Here is a 17,675-nt window from a genome sequence, read left to right as displayed (position 1 = left end):
AAAAAAAGCATTAAAAAACAAACTGCTCCTAAAGCAAAGAAGCCATTTTCACATTCAGAATATAGAAATAGTTTTCCTCTCAAAATGTCTCTTCTTAAACATCAAAAAATTCACACAGCAGAGAATAGATTTTCTTGTTCCAAGTGTGGGAGATGTTTTAACCAGAAATCAAATCTTGTTAGTCACCAGAGAACTCACACAGGGGAGAAGCCATTTTCATGTTCAGAATGTGGGAAATGTTTTAACCGGAAATCAGATGTTATTATACACCAGAGAACCCACACAGGGGAGAAACCTTTATCATGTTCAGAATGTGGAAAATGTTTTACACAGAAATCACATCTTGTTAGTCACCAGAGAATTCACACAGGGGAGAAGCCATTTTCATGTTTAGAATGTGGGAAGTATTTTACACAGATATCAAGTCTTATCAGACATCAAAGAACCCACACAGGGGAAAAGCCTTTTTCATGTTCAGAATGTGGAAAATGTTTTACACAGAAATCAAATTTTGTTAATCACCAAAGAACTCACACAGGAGTGAAGCCATTTTCATGTTTAGAATGTGGGAAATGTTTTAACCGGAAATCAGATGTTGTTATACACCAAAAAACCCACACAGGGGAGAAGCCTTTTTCATGTTTAGAATGTGGGAAATGTTTTAACCGGAAATCAGATGTTGTTATACACCAGAGAACCCACACAGGGAAGAAGCCTTTTTCATGTTCAGAATGTGGGAAATGTTTTAACCGGAAATCAGATGTTGTTATACACCAGAGAACTCACACAGGGGAGAAGCCTTTTTCATGTCCAGAATGTGGGAAATGTTTTAACCGGAAATCAGATGTTGTTATACACCAGAGAACCCACACGAGGAAGAAGCCTTATTTATGTTCAGAATGTGGTAAATGTTTTAACAGGAAAACAAATTTTGTTAATCACCAAAGAATTCACACAGGAGAGATGCCTTTTCGATGTAAAGAATGTGGTAAATGTTTTATTGTGAAATCAGATGTTGTTATACACCAGAGAACCCACACAGGGGAGAAGCCTTTTTTATGTACAGAATGTGGAAAATGTTTTAACCGGAAAGCAGATGTTGTTATACACCAGAGAACCCACACAGGGAAGAAGCCTTATTTATGTTCAGAATGTGGGAAATGTTTTAACCGGAAATCAGATGTTGTTATACACCAGAGAACCCACACAGGGGAGAAGCCTTTTTCATGTACAGAATGTGGGAGATGTTTCAACCGGAAAGCATATGTTGTTATACACCAGAGAACCCACACAGGGGAGAAGCCTTATTTATGTTCAGAATGTGGGAAATGTTTTAACTGGAAATCAACTCTTGTTACACATCAGAGAACTCACACAGGATAGAAGCCATTTTCATGGAAAATGTTTTGCGGATAAATAAGCTCTTCTTAGTCACCAGAGCAGTCACACAAGGAAGAAGCCTTTTATATATTCTTAAAGTGGGAATGTTTAACTTGGAAAGACACACTTATTAGCAGGAAAAAATCTTTCTAATAAGTTAGTGCGTCTTATAGACTTTAGGCAGCTTACTGTTACTGAGGAGAACATTGAAACAGTGTCCTTCCTGATCAATCAGAAAATTGCTCTCTCCTCCACTCCACTTATCTAACTGATTGGTGCAAAGTAGGAGAAGAAACTACAGGGACCTGCACAGAGGCTGCATGTCCAGAATAAGCAGCTGAAGACTTCCTTAAGGACCTTTCAGATCATGTAACACTGTTTTACATATTTTCAAAAGTTGTCAGGTTCATTTATGAAATGAGCCATTTTTTTATGATTTTGACCATGTGAATTCAAATAGCACAATAAAATTTTTTAGTTGCCTCTTGTTTCTGTGATATCAAAGAGTTTTCCTTTTACTGCTACATATAATTGATGAAAAAACACAGCAAAAAAGGGCAGCAGGGACCTGCCCAGATCTTCAGAACTAAATGCACTACCAGGATGCAGCAAACCCACATAAAGATGGCGGATACACAGGTGCAGAATACTGATGAGACAATCACTCACAACCTACCATTTCATGGAGGGGGTGACTGCGTAGTATTTGAATTGCACACAAAAAGGATTGTATAGGGTGCTGTTCACACTAGGGTAGTGCACAGTATCCGGCTTACAGCCTACTAGCTAAGCCCATACTATTAGATTAAGCGGGCTGTCCGGTATTATCCAAGTGCACCCCATGGGAACAGACACCCCAGTTTACAATGCCCGCACTGATGGGCCTGGCTGCACCCTGGGATAAAAAAGTGTAAAAATACATATGTATAATATATGAGGTATTAGTTGATATTTTGGCCAAAATATCTAAGCTCGTAACCTGCGACAAGGGTCCTAATGCTTATGAGCCCTACTCTAAACACAAAAAGCAAAGCCAAACCAAGAAGAATTAAAATTCCCCCAAAAATTCAAGAAAAAACACAGCAAAAAAGGGCAGCAGTGTTTACCTGCCCAGATCTTCAGAACTAAATGCACTACCAGGGTGCAGCAAACCCACATACAGATGGCGGCTACACTGATGAGACAATCACTCACAACCTACCATTTCATGGAGGGGTGACTACGTAGTATTTGAATTGCACACAAAAAGGCTCGTAAGCGGTTTGCGAGCTTACGTATTTTGGCCAAAATATCAACTAGTACCTCATATATAATATAACACTACAAGCATCCGTCTGTCTGAAGCCTCTATAGCAATCTCCGGCGCCATACACTCCTCTTACCTGCGCAAGGCGTGTCGCACTTGCGCAGTCTTGCCCCAGACAGAAGAACGCATGGAACCATTGCAGGTAAGAGGAGTGTATGGCGCCGGAGATCGCGGTATGCGAAGACATTGAATGCATACCGCAATCTCCAGCGCCATACTTACATACTTACCTGACCGGGAGGAGCGGTGCCTCTCTCCTCGCCAGAGACCGGGGGTGGAGTGAAGGTGTCAAAATCAGTGCATACGCATAGCGCTATCCAGCGCCATTTTACTGAAGACACATTTGCAGTGTGTCTTCAGCAAAATGGTGCCGGACAGCGCTGTATGGGCACTCGCGTACTCCGGCGCTACACTCCTCCCCCGGCCTCCGGCAGAACAGGACACAGCAGCGCTGGAGCACAGGGAAGAAAGGGGAGTATAAGTGGTTTTTTTTGTATGTGTGCAGCGTGAAAGGGATGAGGGGTACCATGCATACCAGGATTGGGGGATGAGGGGGCCACACATACCAGGATTGGGGGGTCAGGGGGCCACACATACCAGGATTGGGGGATGAGGGGTACCATACATACCATGATTGGGGGTGAGGGGACCATGCATACCAGGATTGGGAGGTGAGGGGACCATGCATACCAGGATTGGGAGGTGAGGGGACCATGCATACCAGGATTGGGAGGTGAGGGGGCCACGTATACCAGGATTGGGAAGTGAGGGGGCCACGCATACCAGGATTGGGGGATAAGGGGGCCACACATACCAGGATTGAGGGATGAGGGGTACCATGCATACCAGGATTGGGGGATGAGGGGTACCACACATACCAGGATTGGGGAATGAGGGGTACCACGCATACCAGGATTGGGGGATAAGGGGTACCAAGCATACCAAGATTGGGGGATGAGGAGTGCCATGCATACCAGGATAGGGATGAGGGCGCCATACATACCAGGATTGGGGATGAGAAATTCATGCATACCAGGTTGAGGGATTGGGTACCATACATACCAGGATTGGGGATGTGGGGTACCACACATACCAGGATTGGGGGATGAGGGGTACCACACATACCAGGATTGGGGGATAAGGGGTACCAAGCATACCAAGATTGGGGGATGAGGAGTGCCATGCATACCAGGATAGGGATGAGGGCGCCATACATACCAGGATTGGGGATGAGAAATTCATGCATACCAGGTTGAGGGATTGGGTACCATACATACCAGGATTGGGGATGTGGGGTGCCATGCATACCAGGATTGGGGGATGAGGGGTGCCATACATACCAGGATTGGGATGAGGGGTGCCATGTATATCAAATTTGGGATGAGGGGTGGCATGCATACCAGGATGAGAGATGGGATGCCATGCATACCAGGATTGGGATGAGGGGTGCCATGTATACCAGATTTGAAATGAGGGGTGGCATGCATACCAGGATTGGGGGATGAGGGGTGCCATGCATACTAGGATTGGGGAATGAGGGGAACAGGGAAGAAAAGGTGAGTATAAGTGAGTTTTTTTTGTATGTATGCAGCGTGAAAGGGAAGGGGGGCCATGCATACCAGGATAGGGATGAGGGGTACCATGTATACCAGGATAGGGATGAGGGGTACCATGCATACCAGGATAGGGATGAGGGGTACCATGCATACCAGGATGAGGGATGGGGTGCTATGCATACCAGGATAGGGATGAGGGGTACCATGCATACCAGGATAGGGATGAGGGGTACCATGCATACCAGGATAGGGATGAGGGATGGGGTACCATGCATACCAGGATTGGGTATGAGGGAGCCATGCATGCCAGGATTGGGATGAGGGGTCCCATGCATACCAGGATTGGGGGTGAGGGGTGCCATGCATACCAGGATAGGGATGAGGGGTACCATGCATACCAGGATAGGGATCTGGGGGGGCCATGCATACTATGATTCGGATGAGGGGTCATGCATACCAGGATAGGGATGAGGGGTACCCTGCATACCAGGATGAGGGATGGGGTGCCATGCATACCAGAATAGGGATGATAGGTACCATGCATACCAGGATGAGGGGTACCATACATACCAGGATAGGGATGAGGAGTGCCATGCATACAAGGATTGGGGATGAGGGGGGCCATGCATACCAGGATAGGGATGAGGGAGCCATGCATACCAGGATGAGGGGCAGCATGCATGCCAGGATTGGGATGAGGGGTGCCATGCATGCCAAGATTGGGGATGAGGGGTGCCATGCATGCCAGGATTGGGGATGAGGGGTGCCATGCATACCAGGATTGGGGGTGAGGGGTGCCATGTATACAGGATTGGGGGTGAGGGGTGCCATGCATACCAGGATTGGAGGTGAGAGGTGCCATGCATACCAGGATTAGTGGTGAGAGGTGCCATGCATACCAGAATTGGGGGTGAGGGGTGCCATGCATACCAGAATTGGGGGTGAGGGGTGCCATGCATACCAGGATAGGGATGAGGGCAGCACATAACAGGATGGGGAACAGGATGGGGCAGCACAAATACCAGGATTGGGGCTGCACAAATACCAGCATGGGAGACCATATACCAATAAAAATGCTCGCCACACGGACATAGAACGGGCTCAATAGCTAGTAAATTATATATATGTATTTTTGCACTTTCTTATTCCAGGGTGCAGCCACACCCATCAGTGTGAGCATTGTAAACTCGGGTGTCTGTTCCCATGGGGTGCACTTGGATAGTACTGGGAAACCCGCCTAATCTAATAGTATGGGCGTAACTAATAGGCTGTAAGCCGGATACTGTGCACTACCCTAGTGTGAACAGCACCCAATACAAGCCTTTTTGTGTGCAATTCAAATACTAAGCAGTCACCCCTCCATGAAATGGTAAGTTGTGAGTGATTGTCTCATCAGTATTCTGCACCTGTGTAGCTGCCATCTTTATGTGGATTTGCTGCACCCTGGTAGTGCATTTAGTTCTGAAGATTTGGACAGGTAAACATTAGTGATGAGCGAGCATGCTTGCTACTGCTCGGTGCTCGCCCAAGTATCTCACTTCTCGGCACTCGCCGAGTATTTCCGGGGTTGCTCGGCGGGAGCTCGGTCCCCTCCCTGCATGTTTGGCGCTCTTTAGAGCTCCAATCAACATGCAGGGATTGCCTGTCACTCATTGTAATGCCGCAGCCATGGTGGTTGTGGCATTACAGTGATTGGCTGGCCGCACAGCATCATCGGGTCTATATCAGACCTGGCGCCGCTGTGCTCGTCACAGTCACTCTGGAATCAGGTAGAGTAGGGAGAGGTGCTGCTGCGTCAGGGAGAGATTTGCTTGTGTATTAGGTACTGTAGGGAGAAAAACCGTACATTACACATATCCAGCTTAACAAACAGTCCTTTTGAGGACTAACTAATCCATCTGCAGAGATATCAGGCAGGCAGTGTATATAGGCAGGTAGTGTATATAGCAGACTGCAGTGCATATAGCACAAGAGGCTCCATTCTAATTCTGCCTTCTGCTGCTGTTAGATATTTCTATACAAAGGCCCAGGTCTCAGGGGCCAGGAATACTTTTTTGGATCTTAATCCTCATTATTTGCTTAAAAAGCAATCCAGAGAACACCGTTTTTCTGTGCCATTTGCTTGTTGGCACTGGAGAATACAGCCAGGTCTTTTCCATATTAGAGCGCTAGAAATCCAGCTACTTAAAACTGTGTTTTCTCCGTCACACGGATCTCATATACATTTTCAGAAAATACTGCCATTTTTGGCCTCCATTCCAATTTTTTTCACTGTGTCAGCGAAGTTTTTGACACCGGTTTGCTGTTCAAACTAGTTACCTACAGGCCAGGTATTTAAAACTCTGTTTTCTACGCCACACGGATCACATATAAGTTCGCTCCAAACTCAGTCATTTGTAGTGAGTGTGGAAGATACTGTCCTCCATTTAAAATGGGCAAGGCACGTGGCAAGGGACGGGGAACTGGACGTGATGGTGATGGTGCATGCAGAGGCCGAGGACAAGGCCGTGGGCAAGCTGAAATTGTGCCACAACAAACACCCACATCTTCTCGCCCGACCTTCCTGTCCCAATTCCTAGGGGACTGCAGCACACCACTATTGAACCCAGAGCAGTGTCAAAAGGTTGATGGTTGGATAGCGGACAATGCTTTCAGTCACTTAGCCACCACCACCCTGTCTTCCACACGGTCAAGTCTCAGTAGCCGTGAGTCTGGACCGCATATTCCTCACCCTGATCCTCCTTTCTCCCACCATGCCGAGTAGCCGGAGACAACTGATCCCACACTTGGACACTCTGAAGAGCTGTTCACTTTTCCATTTACAGATTCGGGCCTCTCGCCCGGTCCACTTGAAGCAGGGCAAGAGGAGATCGCATGTAGGGATGCCCAAATATTTGAGCAGCCACGGTCACATGAAGGCGACAGTGGGAAAGTGTCACAAGAGGGGGACGATGATGAGACACAATTGCCAGAAAGTCAGGAGGAGGACCAGGGTGCGGAAGTGGAAGACAAGGTGGTGGATGATATAGTAACTGACCCAACCTGGCAGCAGGACATGCAAAGCGAGGACAGCACCACACAGGTGGAGGGAACCAGAGCACCCCAACATGCAGGAAGAAGCAGTGTGGTGGCCGCAGACAGAAGGCAGGCAACCGTTCCCCGTAACACCAACACGAAGGAAGTTGCCAGTTCAACTGTTAGGTCTTCCCGAGTCTGGTTGTTTTTGTAAAGACTCTGCCGATAACCCCACAAAGGCCATTTGCACCACCTGCCAGGCCAGCATCAGCAGGGGTGGCAAAATGACCAGCCTGACCACCACCAGCATGATCAGGCACATGGCAGCAAAGCACCCGATTTTGTGGGCCGAACTCCAGGGTCCAGGAACAGTGTCTGCGGGTGGCACCATTGCTTCTTCCGCTGTTGTGCAAGCAAGCCAATCCCCTGTCCATGGTGCATGCGAAGATGCCTCCTGCCCTGCACCTGTCACTGCACACTCTCAAGTAGCAGCATCAGGAAGCATGTCCATGTCCTTGTCCCAGTGCAGCGTTCAGTTGTCCATACCCCAGTCCTTGGAACACAAGCGCAAATATGCAGCCAATGCCCCACAGGCCACACTACTAAATTCACACATTTCACGACTGCTTGCACTCAAAATGTTGCCTTTTAGGCTCGTGGAGATGGAAGCATTCCGCAACCTGATGGCAGCGGCGGTCCCTCGGTACTTGGTCCCCAGCCGCCACTAATTCTCCCGTGTGCCGTCCTTGCATTACACAAGCAGGTGTCCCAAAACCTTAGCCGTGCCCTCAACAACGCAGTTACTGGGAAAGTCCACCTTACCACGGACACATGGACAAGTGCTTGTGGGCAGGGACGGTACACTGGGTTAACATAGTGGAAACCGGGACCCAGTCGGACCTTGGGATGGAACACGTCCTCCCAACGCCAAGGATTGCGGGCCCTAGGTCAATCAGGGTTTCCTCCACGGTCTACAGCTCCTGCACCTCATCCTCCTCCTCCTCTTCAGCCTCCATATCCGAAATGACCACATCAGTCACAAGCTGGAAGCACTGCAGCACTGCCTCGGCCAAGCGGCAACAAGCTATGCTGAAGTTAATATGCTTAGGTGACAAACCGCACAATGCTGAAGAGTTGTGGACAGCTCTGAAAGATCTGTGTCCCACACCGCTGAACCTACAGCCAGGCATGGTTGTGTGTGACAATGGCCGGAACCTGGTGGCGGCTCTGAAGCAAGGTGAGCTCACACATGTACTATGCCTGGCCCATGTGCTTAACCTCATGGTTCAGCACTTTCTCAAATCCTACCCGGAGCAGCCGGATCTGCTTGTTAAAATACGCCGCCTGTGTGCCCATTTTAGAAAGTCAGCTACAGCTTCCGCTGCCCTTCCCATGTTTAAGCAGCGTTTGCAGCTTCATGGCTCACAGACTGGTGTGTGATGTCCCCACGCGTTGGAACTCTACACTGCAGATGTTGGGAAGGATTTGTGAGCAGAAGAGGGCAGTTGTTGAATACCAGCATCAACAAGGCCGTTGGTATTCAGTTCAGACTTCACACATAAGACCTCAGGAGTGGACATGGATGTCAGACATATGTACCATCCTCCAAAACTTTGAGGACTCCACCAAGATGGTGAGCGGCAATGTCGCCATAATTAGCATCACCATCCCGCTTTTCTGTCTTCTGAAATGCTCTCTGCTCACAATCAAAGAGGATGCATTGCAGGCGGAGCACAATGAGATGGAGCAAGGAACCATACAGGGTGATTACACACAGCCCAGCCTCATCTCATCCCAATGTGGATTAGGTGACAATGAGGAAGAGGAGGAGGAGGAAGGACAAGAGCTAGTTTCATGCGCTATAGACGGTACTACCTGCACAGCTGTCATACCATCTGTTCAGCGTGGATGACCAGAGGACAGAGAGGAGGAGAGCATGGTCAGTCATCCTCTTGGTGAGGACACGGAAGTCTTGCCTGTTAGTAGTCTGGCACGCATGGCTGAGTTTATGTTATGCTGCCTTTCCCATGACCCAAGCGTTCTCAAAATTTTGGGTGACAGTCATTACTGGTTGGTGACACTTCTAGACCTACGCTTCAAGGAGAATTTTATATCTCTTATTCCTGAGGCAGAAAGGGCTACAAAAAATGGGGCTGTACCAGAAGGCCCTTGTTGCGGAACTATTAAAAAAATTCCCATCTGAAAACGTTGGCGGCAGAGGGCACAATTCGTTGGACAACCAAAAAGTACAGGCGAGAGAGACACAACTTCAATCCAGCAGAGGCAGGGGAACACTGTCAAAGTTCTGGGAGAGTTTTCTCAGCCCCTCTCATCGCACAGGCCCTGAGGCGTGGGGTACTCTCACAAGGAGTGCAAAGTTTGGGAAGATGCTGAGTGAGTACCTAGCCGACCGTACCAACGTCCTCCGTGGTTCTTCTGTGCCTTATAATTATTGGGTATCCAAGGTGGATACGTGGAATGAACTGGCTCTCTATGCCTTGGAGGTCCTGGCCTGTCCTGCCGCCAGCTTTTTATCAGAGCAGGATTTTTAGTGCCACTGGTGGAATTATAACTGATAAGCTCATCCGCCTGTCAACTGAAAATGCTGAAAGACTGACTCTTATAAAAATGAACAAGGGCTGGATTGGGCCAGACTCCTCAACACCACTGAATGATAGCAGCGTAACATAAACTCAAATCCAGTGTCTTTTCTTGGGAGGTGTATTCCCATGCACCTTTTCACACCCAGACATGGGTATACGCTTCCTGATTTGGGCTATTTGCTCTTGTCCTCCTCCTTCTCCTCATCCTCCACCACCATATCACCAGGGTGACTGTGGTCCGTGATGCAACACCCACATAATTTTTTTAAAGGGTGTTTATGATGCCCGAAAAAATTTTTTTATATAGTATGTTCATGTATACCCCCCAGGAGTAAATGTTTGTCAGCCCATACACTTAGTGCATGGGCATTACAAGTATAGGAGGCCCGCTCCTTTCTAATGGGAACATTTTTTTATGAGGCCCTCCTCCACGTCTCTTCCAAGGGGCATTGGAGTGTCTCCAAATTTTTGGCAACCCTTGCATTCACTGCATAGGCCAGCACTATTGGAGACCCACTTCCTAATAATGGTAACATTGTTTTCAGGAGGCCCTCTGACCTCCATGTCTCTTCCAATGGGTATTGAAGTGCCTCCAAATTTTTGGCAGCCCTTGCATTCACTGCATAGGCCAACACTATGGGAGACTCTCTCATTTCTTATGGGAATTTGTCATTACTGTGGCCCTGCTCTGTCTCTTTAAATTGCTAGTGGGGTTTTTCCTAAATTTGGTCAGCCATTGGACTCACAGCATACCCTATAACTGTATAGCAGACCCTCTCCTTTCTAATGGGAACATGTTGTACTTGTTACTGTGGCCCTGCTCTATGTGTCTTTAAATTTTTAGTGGGGTTTTCCTAAATTTGGTCAGCCATTGGACTCACTGCGTACCCTATAACTGTATAGCAGACTCTCTCCTTTCTAATGGTAATTTGTCGTTACTGTGGCCCTGCTCTATGTGTCTTTAATTTCTTAGTGGGGTTTTTCCTAAATTTGGTCAGCAGTTGGACTCACTGCATACCCTATAACTGTATAGCAGACTCTCCTTTCTAAAGGGAACAAGTCGTACTCGTTACTGTGGCCCTGCTCTATGTGTCTTTCAGAGTCCCTCCATCATCAATGAAACAGGATGTGTCTGATGATGTGTCACAGATCACATTGCCAGATAAGGTTGTAAAATGTTAAAATGACATTTCCCGGTAAATGGTAGGATCTTTCTTTAGTATAAAAACAGAGTCTCCAATGTAACCTCAATGTAATCACATTGTTCAGCTCCTGCACCTCCTCCTTCATCTCTGAAATGACCACATCAGTCACAACAAGCTGAAAGCACTGCAGCACTGCCTTGGCCAAATGGCAACAGGCTGTGCTGAAGATAACATGCTTAATGCTTAGATGACAAACCGCCCAGCGCTGCAGAGTTGTTGAAAGCTGTAACACAGCAGCTTGATCTGTGGCTCTCACCGCTGAACATACAGCCAGGCATGGTCGGAGTAGATATGGTTTCCCTCTATGCCAGTCCTTTCACCGAGCTAAAGAATATGGCTGTGGTGACATATAACTCCCACTGAGAAGCTGTTTCAGATTGAAAAACATTGTGCCCACCAGAGGATTTGATTCTGAAGGCTCACCTTTCTCCCCCGCTCAAGAGCCCCATAGCAGCTGCAAAGTTAGCGCTATCATGAACTCTCCTGAAGTAGAAACCAGGGCACACCAGAGGATTCTCTGGTGCGACCGTCCAACCCTGCCGAGAAACAGTCCTGGCTAAGAAAAGTGTGTGGGAAGGTTCCCGGACACTATGGCTGCTTTTTTACTGAGGTGGAAACCCATGCAAACATGGGGAGAACATACAAAGTCCTTGCAGATGTTGATCCAATGTGCTGCTGTTCACCCTCTAATATCTAACAGGCCAGAGAAACTTGCACCTACTGCCACTCTATCTTCTGCTCCTTTGTGAGAAACTAATGTATTTGGGCATCCACTCAGTCTACCAAATAAAATTCCTGAGAAGGAAATTGGGGATGTCTTCGCTACTTATACTGGGGGCAGTGCAAATACCATGGCGTCGTACCATAGTTTACTGGAAATATTCCAGGCTGGTAGGAGGCAAGCAAATTCCCACAGAAAAGTACCAGTAGTAATGTTCAGGGACCCGCGCTTGTAGAAGGCGGAGACAACACCGGGAGAAATAGTGACGGCTGGGGACCGAGTATGGACACGAGGCATGAGGTTGTGAAAAGCTTCCGCCTCCACGAGCCTAAAAAGCCACATTTCAAGTGCAAGCAGCTGCCCAGAAATCTGTCAGTTTAGTATTGCAGACTGTGAGTGGGTGGCTGGCTGCATAATTGCGCTTGCATTCCAAGTAACAGAAAACTAAGCAGATGGTGTTCTCTATCATCATCATGGCTTCACCTCGGCACTATGAACTCTCCTGAAGGAGAAGCCAGGACCCACTGAAGGAGTCTCCGGTTTTCTGGTGGGTCTGTCAAACCCTGCCGAGAAGCTGCCCTGGCTAAGAAAAGTGTGGGGAAGATTCCCGGACACTCTATGGCTGTTTTTTTTAATGTGGATCGGACATTTTTTTTAATGTGGATCGTTTTTTTAATGTGGATCGGACATGCTTATGCATGTTATTTCTCAAACAGCATTGCCGATCAGGCCATTGTCCAATTCTGTAGTCATGAAATTAAATGCCCAAAGAAAGATGTTTATTTGTCAAAGCACCACCGAGAAGTGCGAGTTGATGTTGGACGGGCTGCCATTGCTTCTGCAACAAGCTGCTTTAGAGGACTTCCTGGGAGAAATAACACCCAGAGTAGATACGGTTTCCCTATATGCCAGTCCTTTCACCGAGCTAAAGAATATGGCTGTGGCAAAATACAACTCTCAGTAAAAAAAAGCTGTGGACTGGCTCCGTACCGTCCCTGGCCACATTCACCTGTCCACGTGTTTGTGGTTAGGCGGTCCTTCCCAGTAAGTGCACTGGGTAGGGCACGGGTAATGTTGTGGGACCCTTGCTTGTGGAAGGCGGAGACGATACCAGGAGAAACTGTGGCGGCTGGGGAACGAGTATGGACATCCAGCCGCCGCCGGCATGAAGTTATGAAAAGCTTCCGCCTCCACGAGCCTAAAAGGCCACATTTCAAGTGAAAGCAGCTTTAGAGGACTTCCTGGGAGAAATGACAGCTGGGTAGATATGGTTTCCCAAGTCCTTTCACCAAGCTAAAGAATATGGCTGTGGTGAAATACAACTCAGCAAAAAAGCTGTGGACTGGCTCCGTACCGTCCCTGGCCACATTCACCTGTCCACGTGTTTGTGGTTAGGCGGTCCTTCCTACTAAGTGTACTGGGGAGGGCACGGGTAATGTTGTGGGACCCGTGCTTGTGGAAGGCGGAGACGACACCGGGACAAATAGTGGCGGCTGGGGACCGAGTATGGATACCCAGTCGCCGCCTAGACATAAGATTGTGGACAGCTTCCGCCTCCACGAGCCTAAAAGGCCACATTTCAAGTGCAAGCAGCTGTGAAAAATTTGGAAGTATAGTATTGCAGCCTGTGGGTTGGTGGGTGGCTGGCTGCATACTTGCGCTTGCATTCCAAGGAATGGGGTAGGGACAACTGAACGCTGCACTGGGATGTGGACGGTGATTGTTGCAAGTCTGCAACGACAGGTGCATGGAGGGAGGCATCTTCGCATGCGCCAAGGATCACTTATGATGGGCACACTTTTAGGCAGTGACCTGGGAGTCAGAGATACTTCCAGAGCTCTTCCCCATGCTGTTCCCATGTCTTTTCAGCACTGTATGCATGTGTCGAGCACCCAAGTATTCCAACGTGCTCGACCCGAGCAACGAGTACCTGAGCATTTTAGTTCTCGCCCATCACTATTCACAATCCATCTGTGCTAATGAACGCTTTAACTCTCCTCCTCTGATACCACAGTGAAGACGATCAAGACATCTAATCTGTAAAAATTTTGGATCACAGCCATGAAAGGCCCGAAAATGTCTTGTCGATGTTTTTAACGTGGAAATATTTTTCACTTTCTGAGCATTTATTATATCTCGGACTTGTTCGCGAACACGCACAAGAAGCTGTCTGGTAGTTAGTCCGACGTAAATCCTTGAGCAAGGACATGTAGCATAGAATACACACAAGAGTACTGCTGCATGACATGTAATGTATGATGTCAAATTTTCTCTTCACATTTGCAGATTTGAAAGATGTACTTCTAACAAAGTTTTTATTTTTGCACGCCAGGCAATCGCCACATGGATAGCATCCCCATTTGGATTTTTTATTGTCTGGATTTAAAGGATTTTTTATTTTCGCTACATAGTGGCTATCCACTAGAATGTCCCTCAGATTCTTGCCCTTTTTCGCCGTAAATAAGAGTGCATTTGGTAATTTTACAGCCAGAGTAGGATCCCTCATCAATATAGACCAATGTTTTGGAATACTATTGTGAACTTTATTCCATTGGTTATTATATGTTAAAATGAATCTCACCTTGGAGTGAGAATCGGAAGGACCTTCAGACTTAAACAATAATGTTTGTCTTGTTTTTTTTTTACTCGTATATATCCATTTTTGATGGATGATGAGTGTGATTGTTTTATCCTCTAGACCTAAAGCTATATTTATGATCTTTGGCTTGTTGTTCGAATCTCCCATTGGTAGAGCAGATTCACTTCAACATGAGAAAATGTCCAACTGGGACGGTCTTGATGGTATGATGAATATGAGCTGACGATGCATGTAATAAGGCATTAATGGAAGTTTCCTTCCTAAATACATCCGCCTGAATCATACCATCATTATCTACTTCCAATAGGATGTCCAAAAATTCAGTCTTTCCCTGATGTGCCTTTTATGTCAATCTTATATTATAGGGATTTTTGTTCAGTTCCATAAAAGATGCCAATTCCGATTCAGTTCCCTGCCATATAAAAAATATGTCATCAATATACCTAAGCCAACACTGCACCTGATCAATGGTCAAGACCCCATCTTGGTGAAAGATGCATCTTTTCCAGAGACCAATTCTTAAGTGTACAGGGTGATACTTTATCCTCAGGTTCAACCAAATGCAGTAAGGTTGATTGGATGGCTCTTCGCAGTACAGCTGGACAATGATCCAAACTATAGTGCAAAATCAATCCAGGAGTTTTTTTTAAAGCAAAGCAGTGGAATATTCTGCAATGGCCACGTCAGTCACCAGATCTCAACCGCATTGAGCTGCATTTCACAGACTGAAGACAAAACATAAGGGAGAAAGACCCACAAACAAGCAACAACTGAAGTCACTGCAGGAAAGCCGGCAAAGCCTCACAAAGGAGGAAATCCAGCGTTTGGTGATGTCTATGGCTTCCAGATTTCATGCCGTTGTATTTTCATTGGCTGTAAGCCATAATCATCAACATTAGCAGAAATAAACACTTGAAATAGATCACTCTGTGTGTAATGACTCTATATAATATATGAGTTTCATTTTTTGTATTCAAGAACTGAAATAAATTAACTTTTTGATGATATTCTAATTTAGTGAGATGCACCTGTATTTCCTGTGTATTATACAGAAAAATAGAGCTATCTCCATAGTTCAGGCAGCTTCTATTTTATTCAAAATCTCTTTATAAGAACAAGATCAGAGTCTCATTATACCGAGCAGAGAAGCTCCAGGGACAAAGACCCCGTCTGGTCCTAACACGCTGGGGGTCCGGAGTATCCAGCCACGGGGCCCGGATTTTCTCATTTGTGGCCCCAGCGTTTCTTGTAGAATAAATCCCTTTCTCATCCAGTCCTGCAGTAATGACTTTGTTATCAGGTTTTGTAGGAGGGTTCGTCTGACTCCATCTTATGTTATCAATATCTGTGCGAGAAACAAGAGACGTCCGAGCGCAGTTTTACCGAGTGTCCAGAGTCAGTTCTTCTACATCTGATAAAGAGCCGCGGTGTTTCCGACCGAACCTGGGGGGTATACAGCTGTATACAGCATACACACGCGGCTCCATAAACACGGCTCCGCTCCGTACATACACGGCTCCGCTCCGCACACACACAGCTCTGTACACACACGGCTCCGCTCCCTACACTTCGTACACACGCGGCTCTGCTCCGTACACACACGGCTCTGCTCCGTACACCTCGTACACGCGCGGCTCTGCTCCATACCCCTCGTACACACGCGGCTCTGCTCCGCTCACCTCCTACACACGCGGCTCTGCTCCGTACACCTCGTACACGCGCGGCTCAGCTCCGTACACCTCGTACACGCGCAGCTCCGCTCCGTACACCTCGCACACACGCGGCTCTGCTCCGTACACCTCGTACACACACGGCTCTGCTCCGTACACCTCGTACACGCGCGGCTCTGCTCCATACCCCTCGTACACACGCGGCTCTGCTCCGCTCACCTCCTACACACGCGGCTCTGCTCCGTACACCTCGTACACGCGCGGCTCAGCTCCGTACACCTCGTACACGCGCGGCTCTGCTCCGTACACCTCGTACACGCGCGGCTCCGCTCCGTACACCTCGTACACGCGCGGCTCCGCTCCGTACACCTCGTACACGCGCGGCTCCGCTCCGTACACCTCGTACACGCGCGGCTCCGCTCCGTACACCTCGTACACGCGCGGCTCCGCTCCGTACACCTCGTACACGCGCGGCTCTGCTCCGCTCACCTCGTACACGCGCGGCTCTGCTCCGTACACCTCGTACACGCGCGGCTCAGCTCCGTACACCTCGTACACGCGCGGCTCCGCTCCGTACACCTCGTACACACGCGGCTCCGCTCCGTACACCTCGTACACACGCGGCTCCGCTCCGTACGCCTCGTACACACGCGGCTCCGCTCCGTACGCCTCGTACACACGCGGCTCCGCTCCGTACGCCTCGTACACACGCGGCTCCGCTCCGTACGCCTCGTACACACGCGGCTCCGCTCCGTACGCCTCGTACACACGCGGCTCCGCTCCGTACACCTCGTACACACGCGGCTCCGCTCCGTACACCTCGTACACACGCGGCTCTGCTCCGTACACCTCGTACACACGCGGCTCTGCTCCGTACTCCTCGTACACACGCGGCTCCGCTCCGTACACCTCGTACACACGCGGCTCCGCTCCGTACACCTCGTACACACGCGGCTCCGCTCCGTACACCTCGTACACAGGCGGCTCTGCTCCGTACTCCTCGTACACACGCGGCTCCGCTCCGTACACCTCGTACACACGCGGCTCCGCTCCGTACACCTCGTACACACGCGGCTCTGCTCCGTACTCCTCGTACACACGCGGCTCTGCTCCGTACTCCTCGTACACACGCGGCTCCGCTCCGTACGCCTCGTACACACGCGGCTCTGCTCCGTACACCTCGTACACACGCGGCTCTGCTCCGTACTCCTCGTACACACGCGGCTCCGCTCCGTACACCTCGTACACACGCGGCTCTGCTCCGTACTCCTCGTACACACGCGGCTCCGCTCCGTACACCTCGTACACACGCGGTTCCGCTCCGTACTCCTCGTACACACGCGGCTCCGCTCCGTACACCTCGTACACACGCGGCTCCGCTCCGTACACCTCGTACACACGCGGCTCTGCTCCGTACACCTCGTACACACGCGGCTCCGCTCCGTACACCTCGTACACACACGGCTCTGCTCCGTACACCTCGTACACACGCGGCTCCGCTCCGTACACCTCGTACACACACGGCTCCGCTCCGTACACCTCGTACACGCGCGGCTCCGCTCCGTACACCTCGTACACGCGCGGCTCTGCTCCGTACACCTCGTACACACGCGGCTCTGC

At 48.9% G+C, this 17,675-nt stretch overlaps 1 protein-coding gene across 1 annotated transcript in view; it reads left to right on the top strand.

Moving 5' to 3' along the window:
• Nucleotides 1-1,832, top strand: part of LOC141182612 (uncharacterized) — a 55,714-nt gene extending 53,882 nt beyond the window's left edge. The window contains exon 9 of the mRNA XM_073660771.1: nucleotides 183-1,832. Within this exon, the coding sequence (XP_073516872.1) occupies nucleotides 183-1,383 (1,201 nt within the window). The 3' untranslated portion in view covers nucleotides 1,384-1,832. The remainder of the gene's footprint in view (nucleotides 1-182) is intronic.
• Nucleotides 1,833-17,675: the final 15,843 nt, after the last annotated feature.

Source organism: Phyllobates terribilis, unplaced genomic scaffold, assembly GCF_046119375.1.
Source record: "Phyllobates terribilis strain yellow unplaced genomic scaffold, ASM4611937v1 Scaffold_35__1_contigs__length_13245226, whole genome shotgun sequence".
Lineage (NCBI taxonomy): Eukaryota > Metazoa > Chordata > Amphibia > Anura > Dendrobatidae > Phyllobates > Phyllobates terribilis.
Note: the sequence above shows the minus strand (reverse complement) of the source record. Positions and strands in the feature narration are given on the sequence as shown.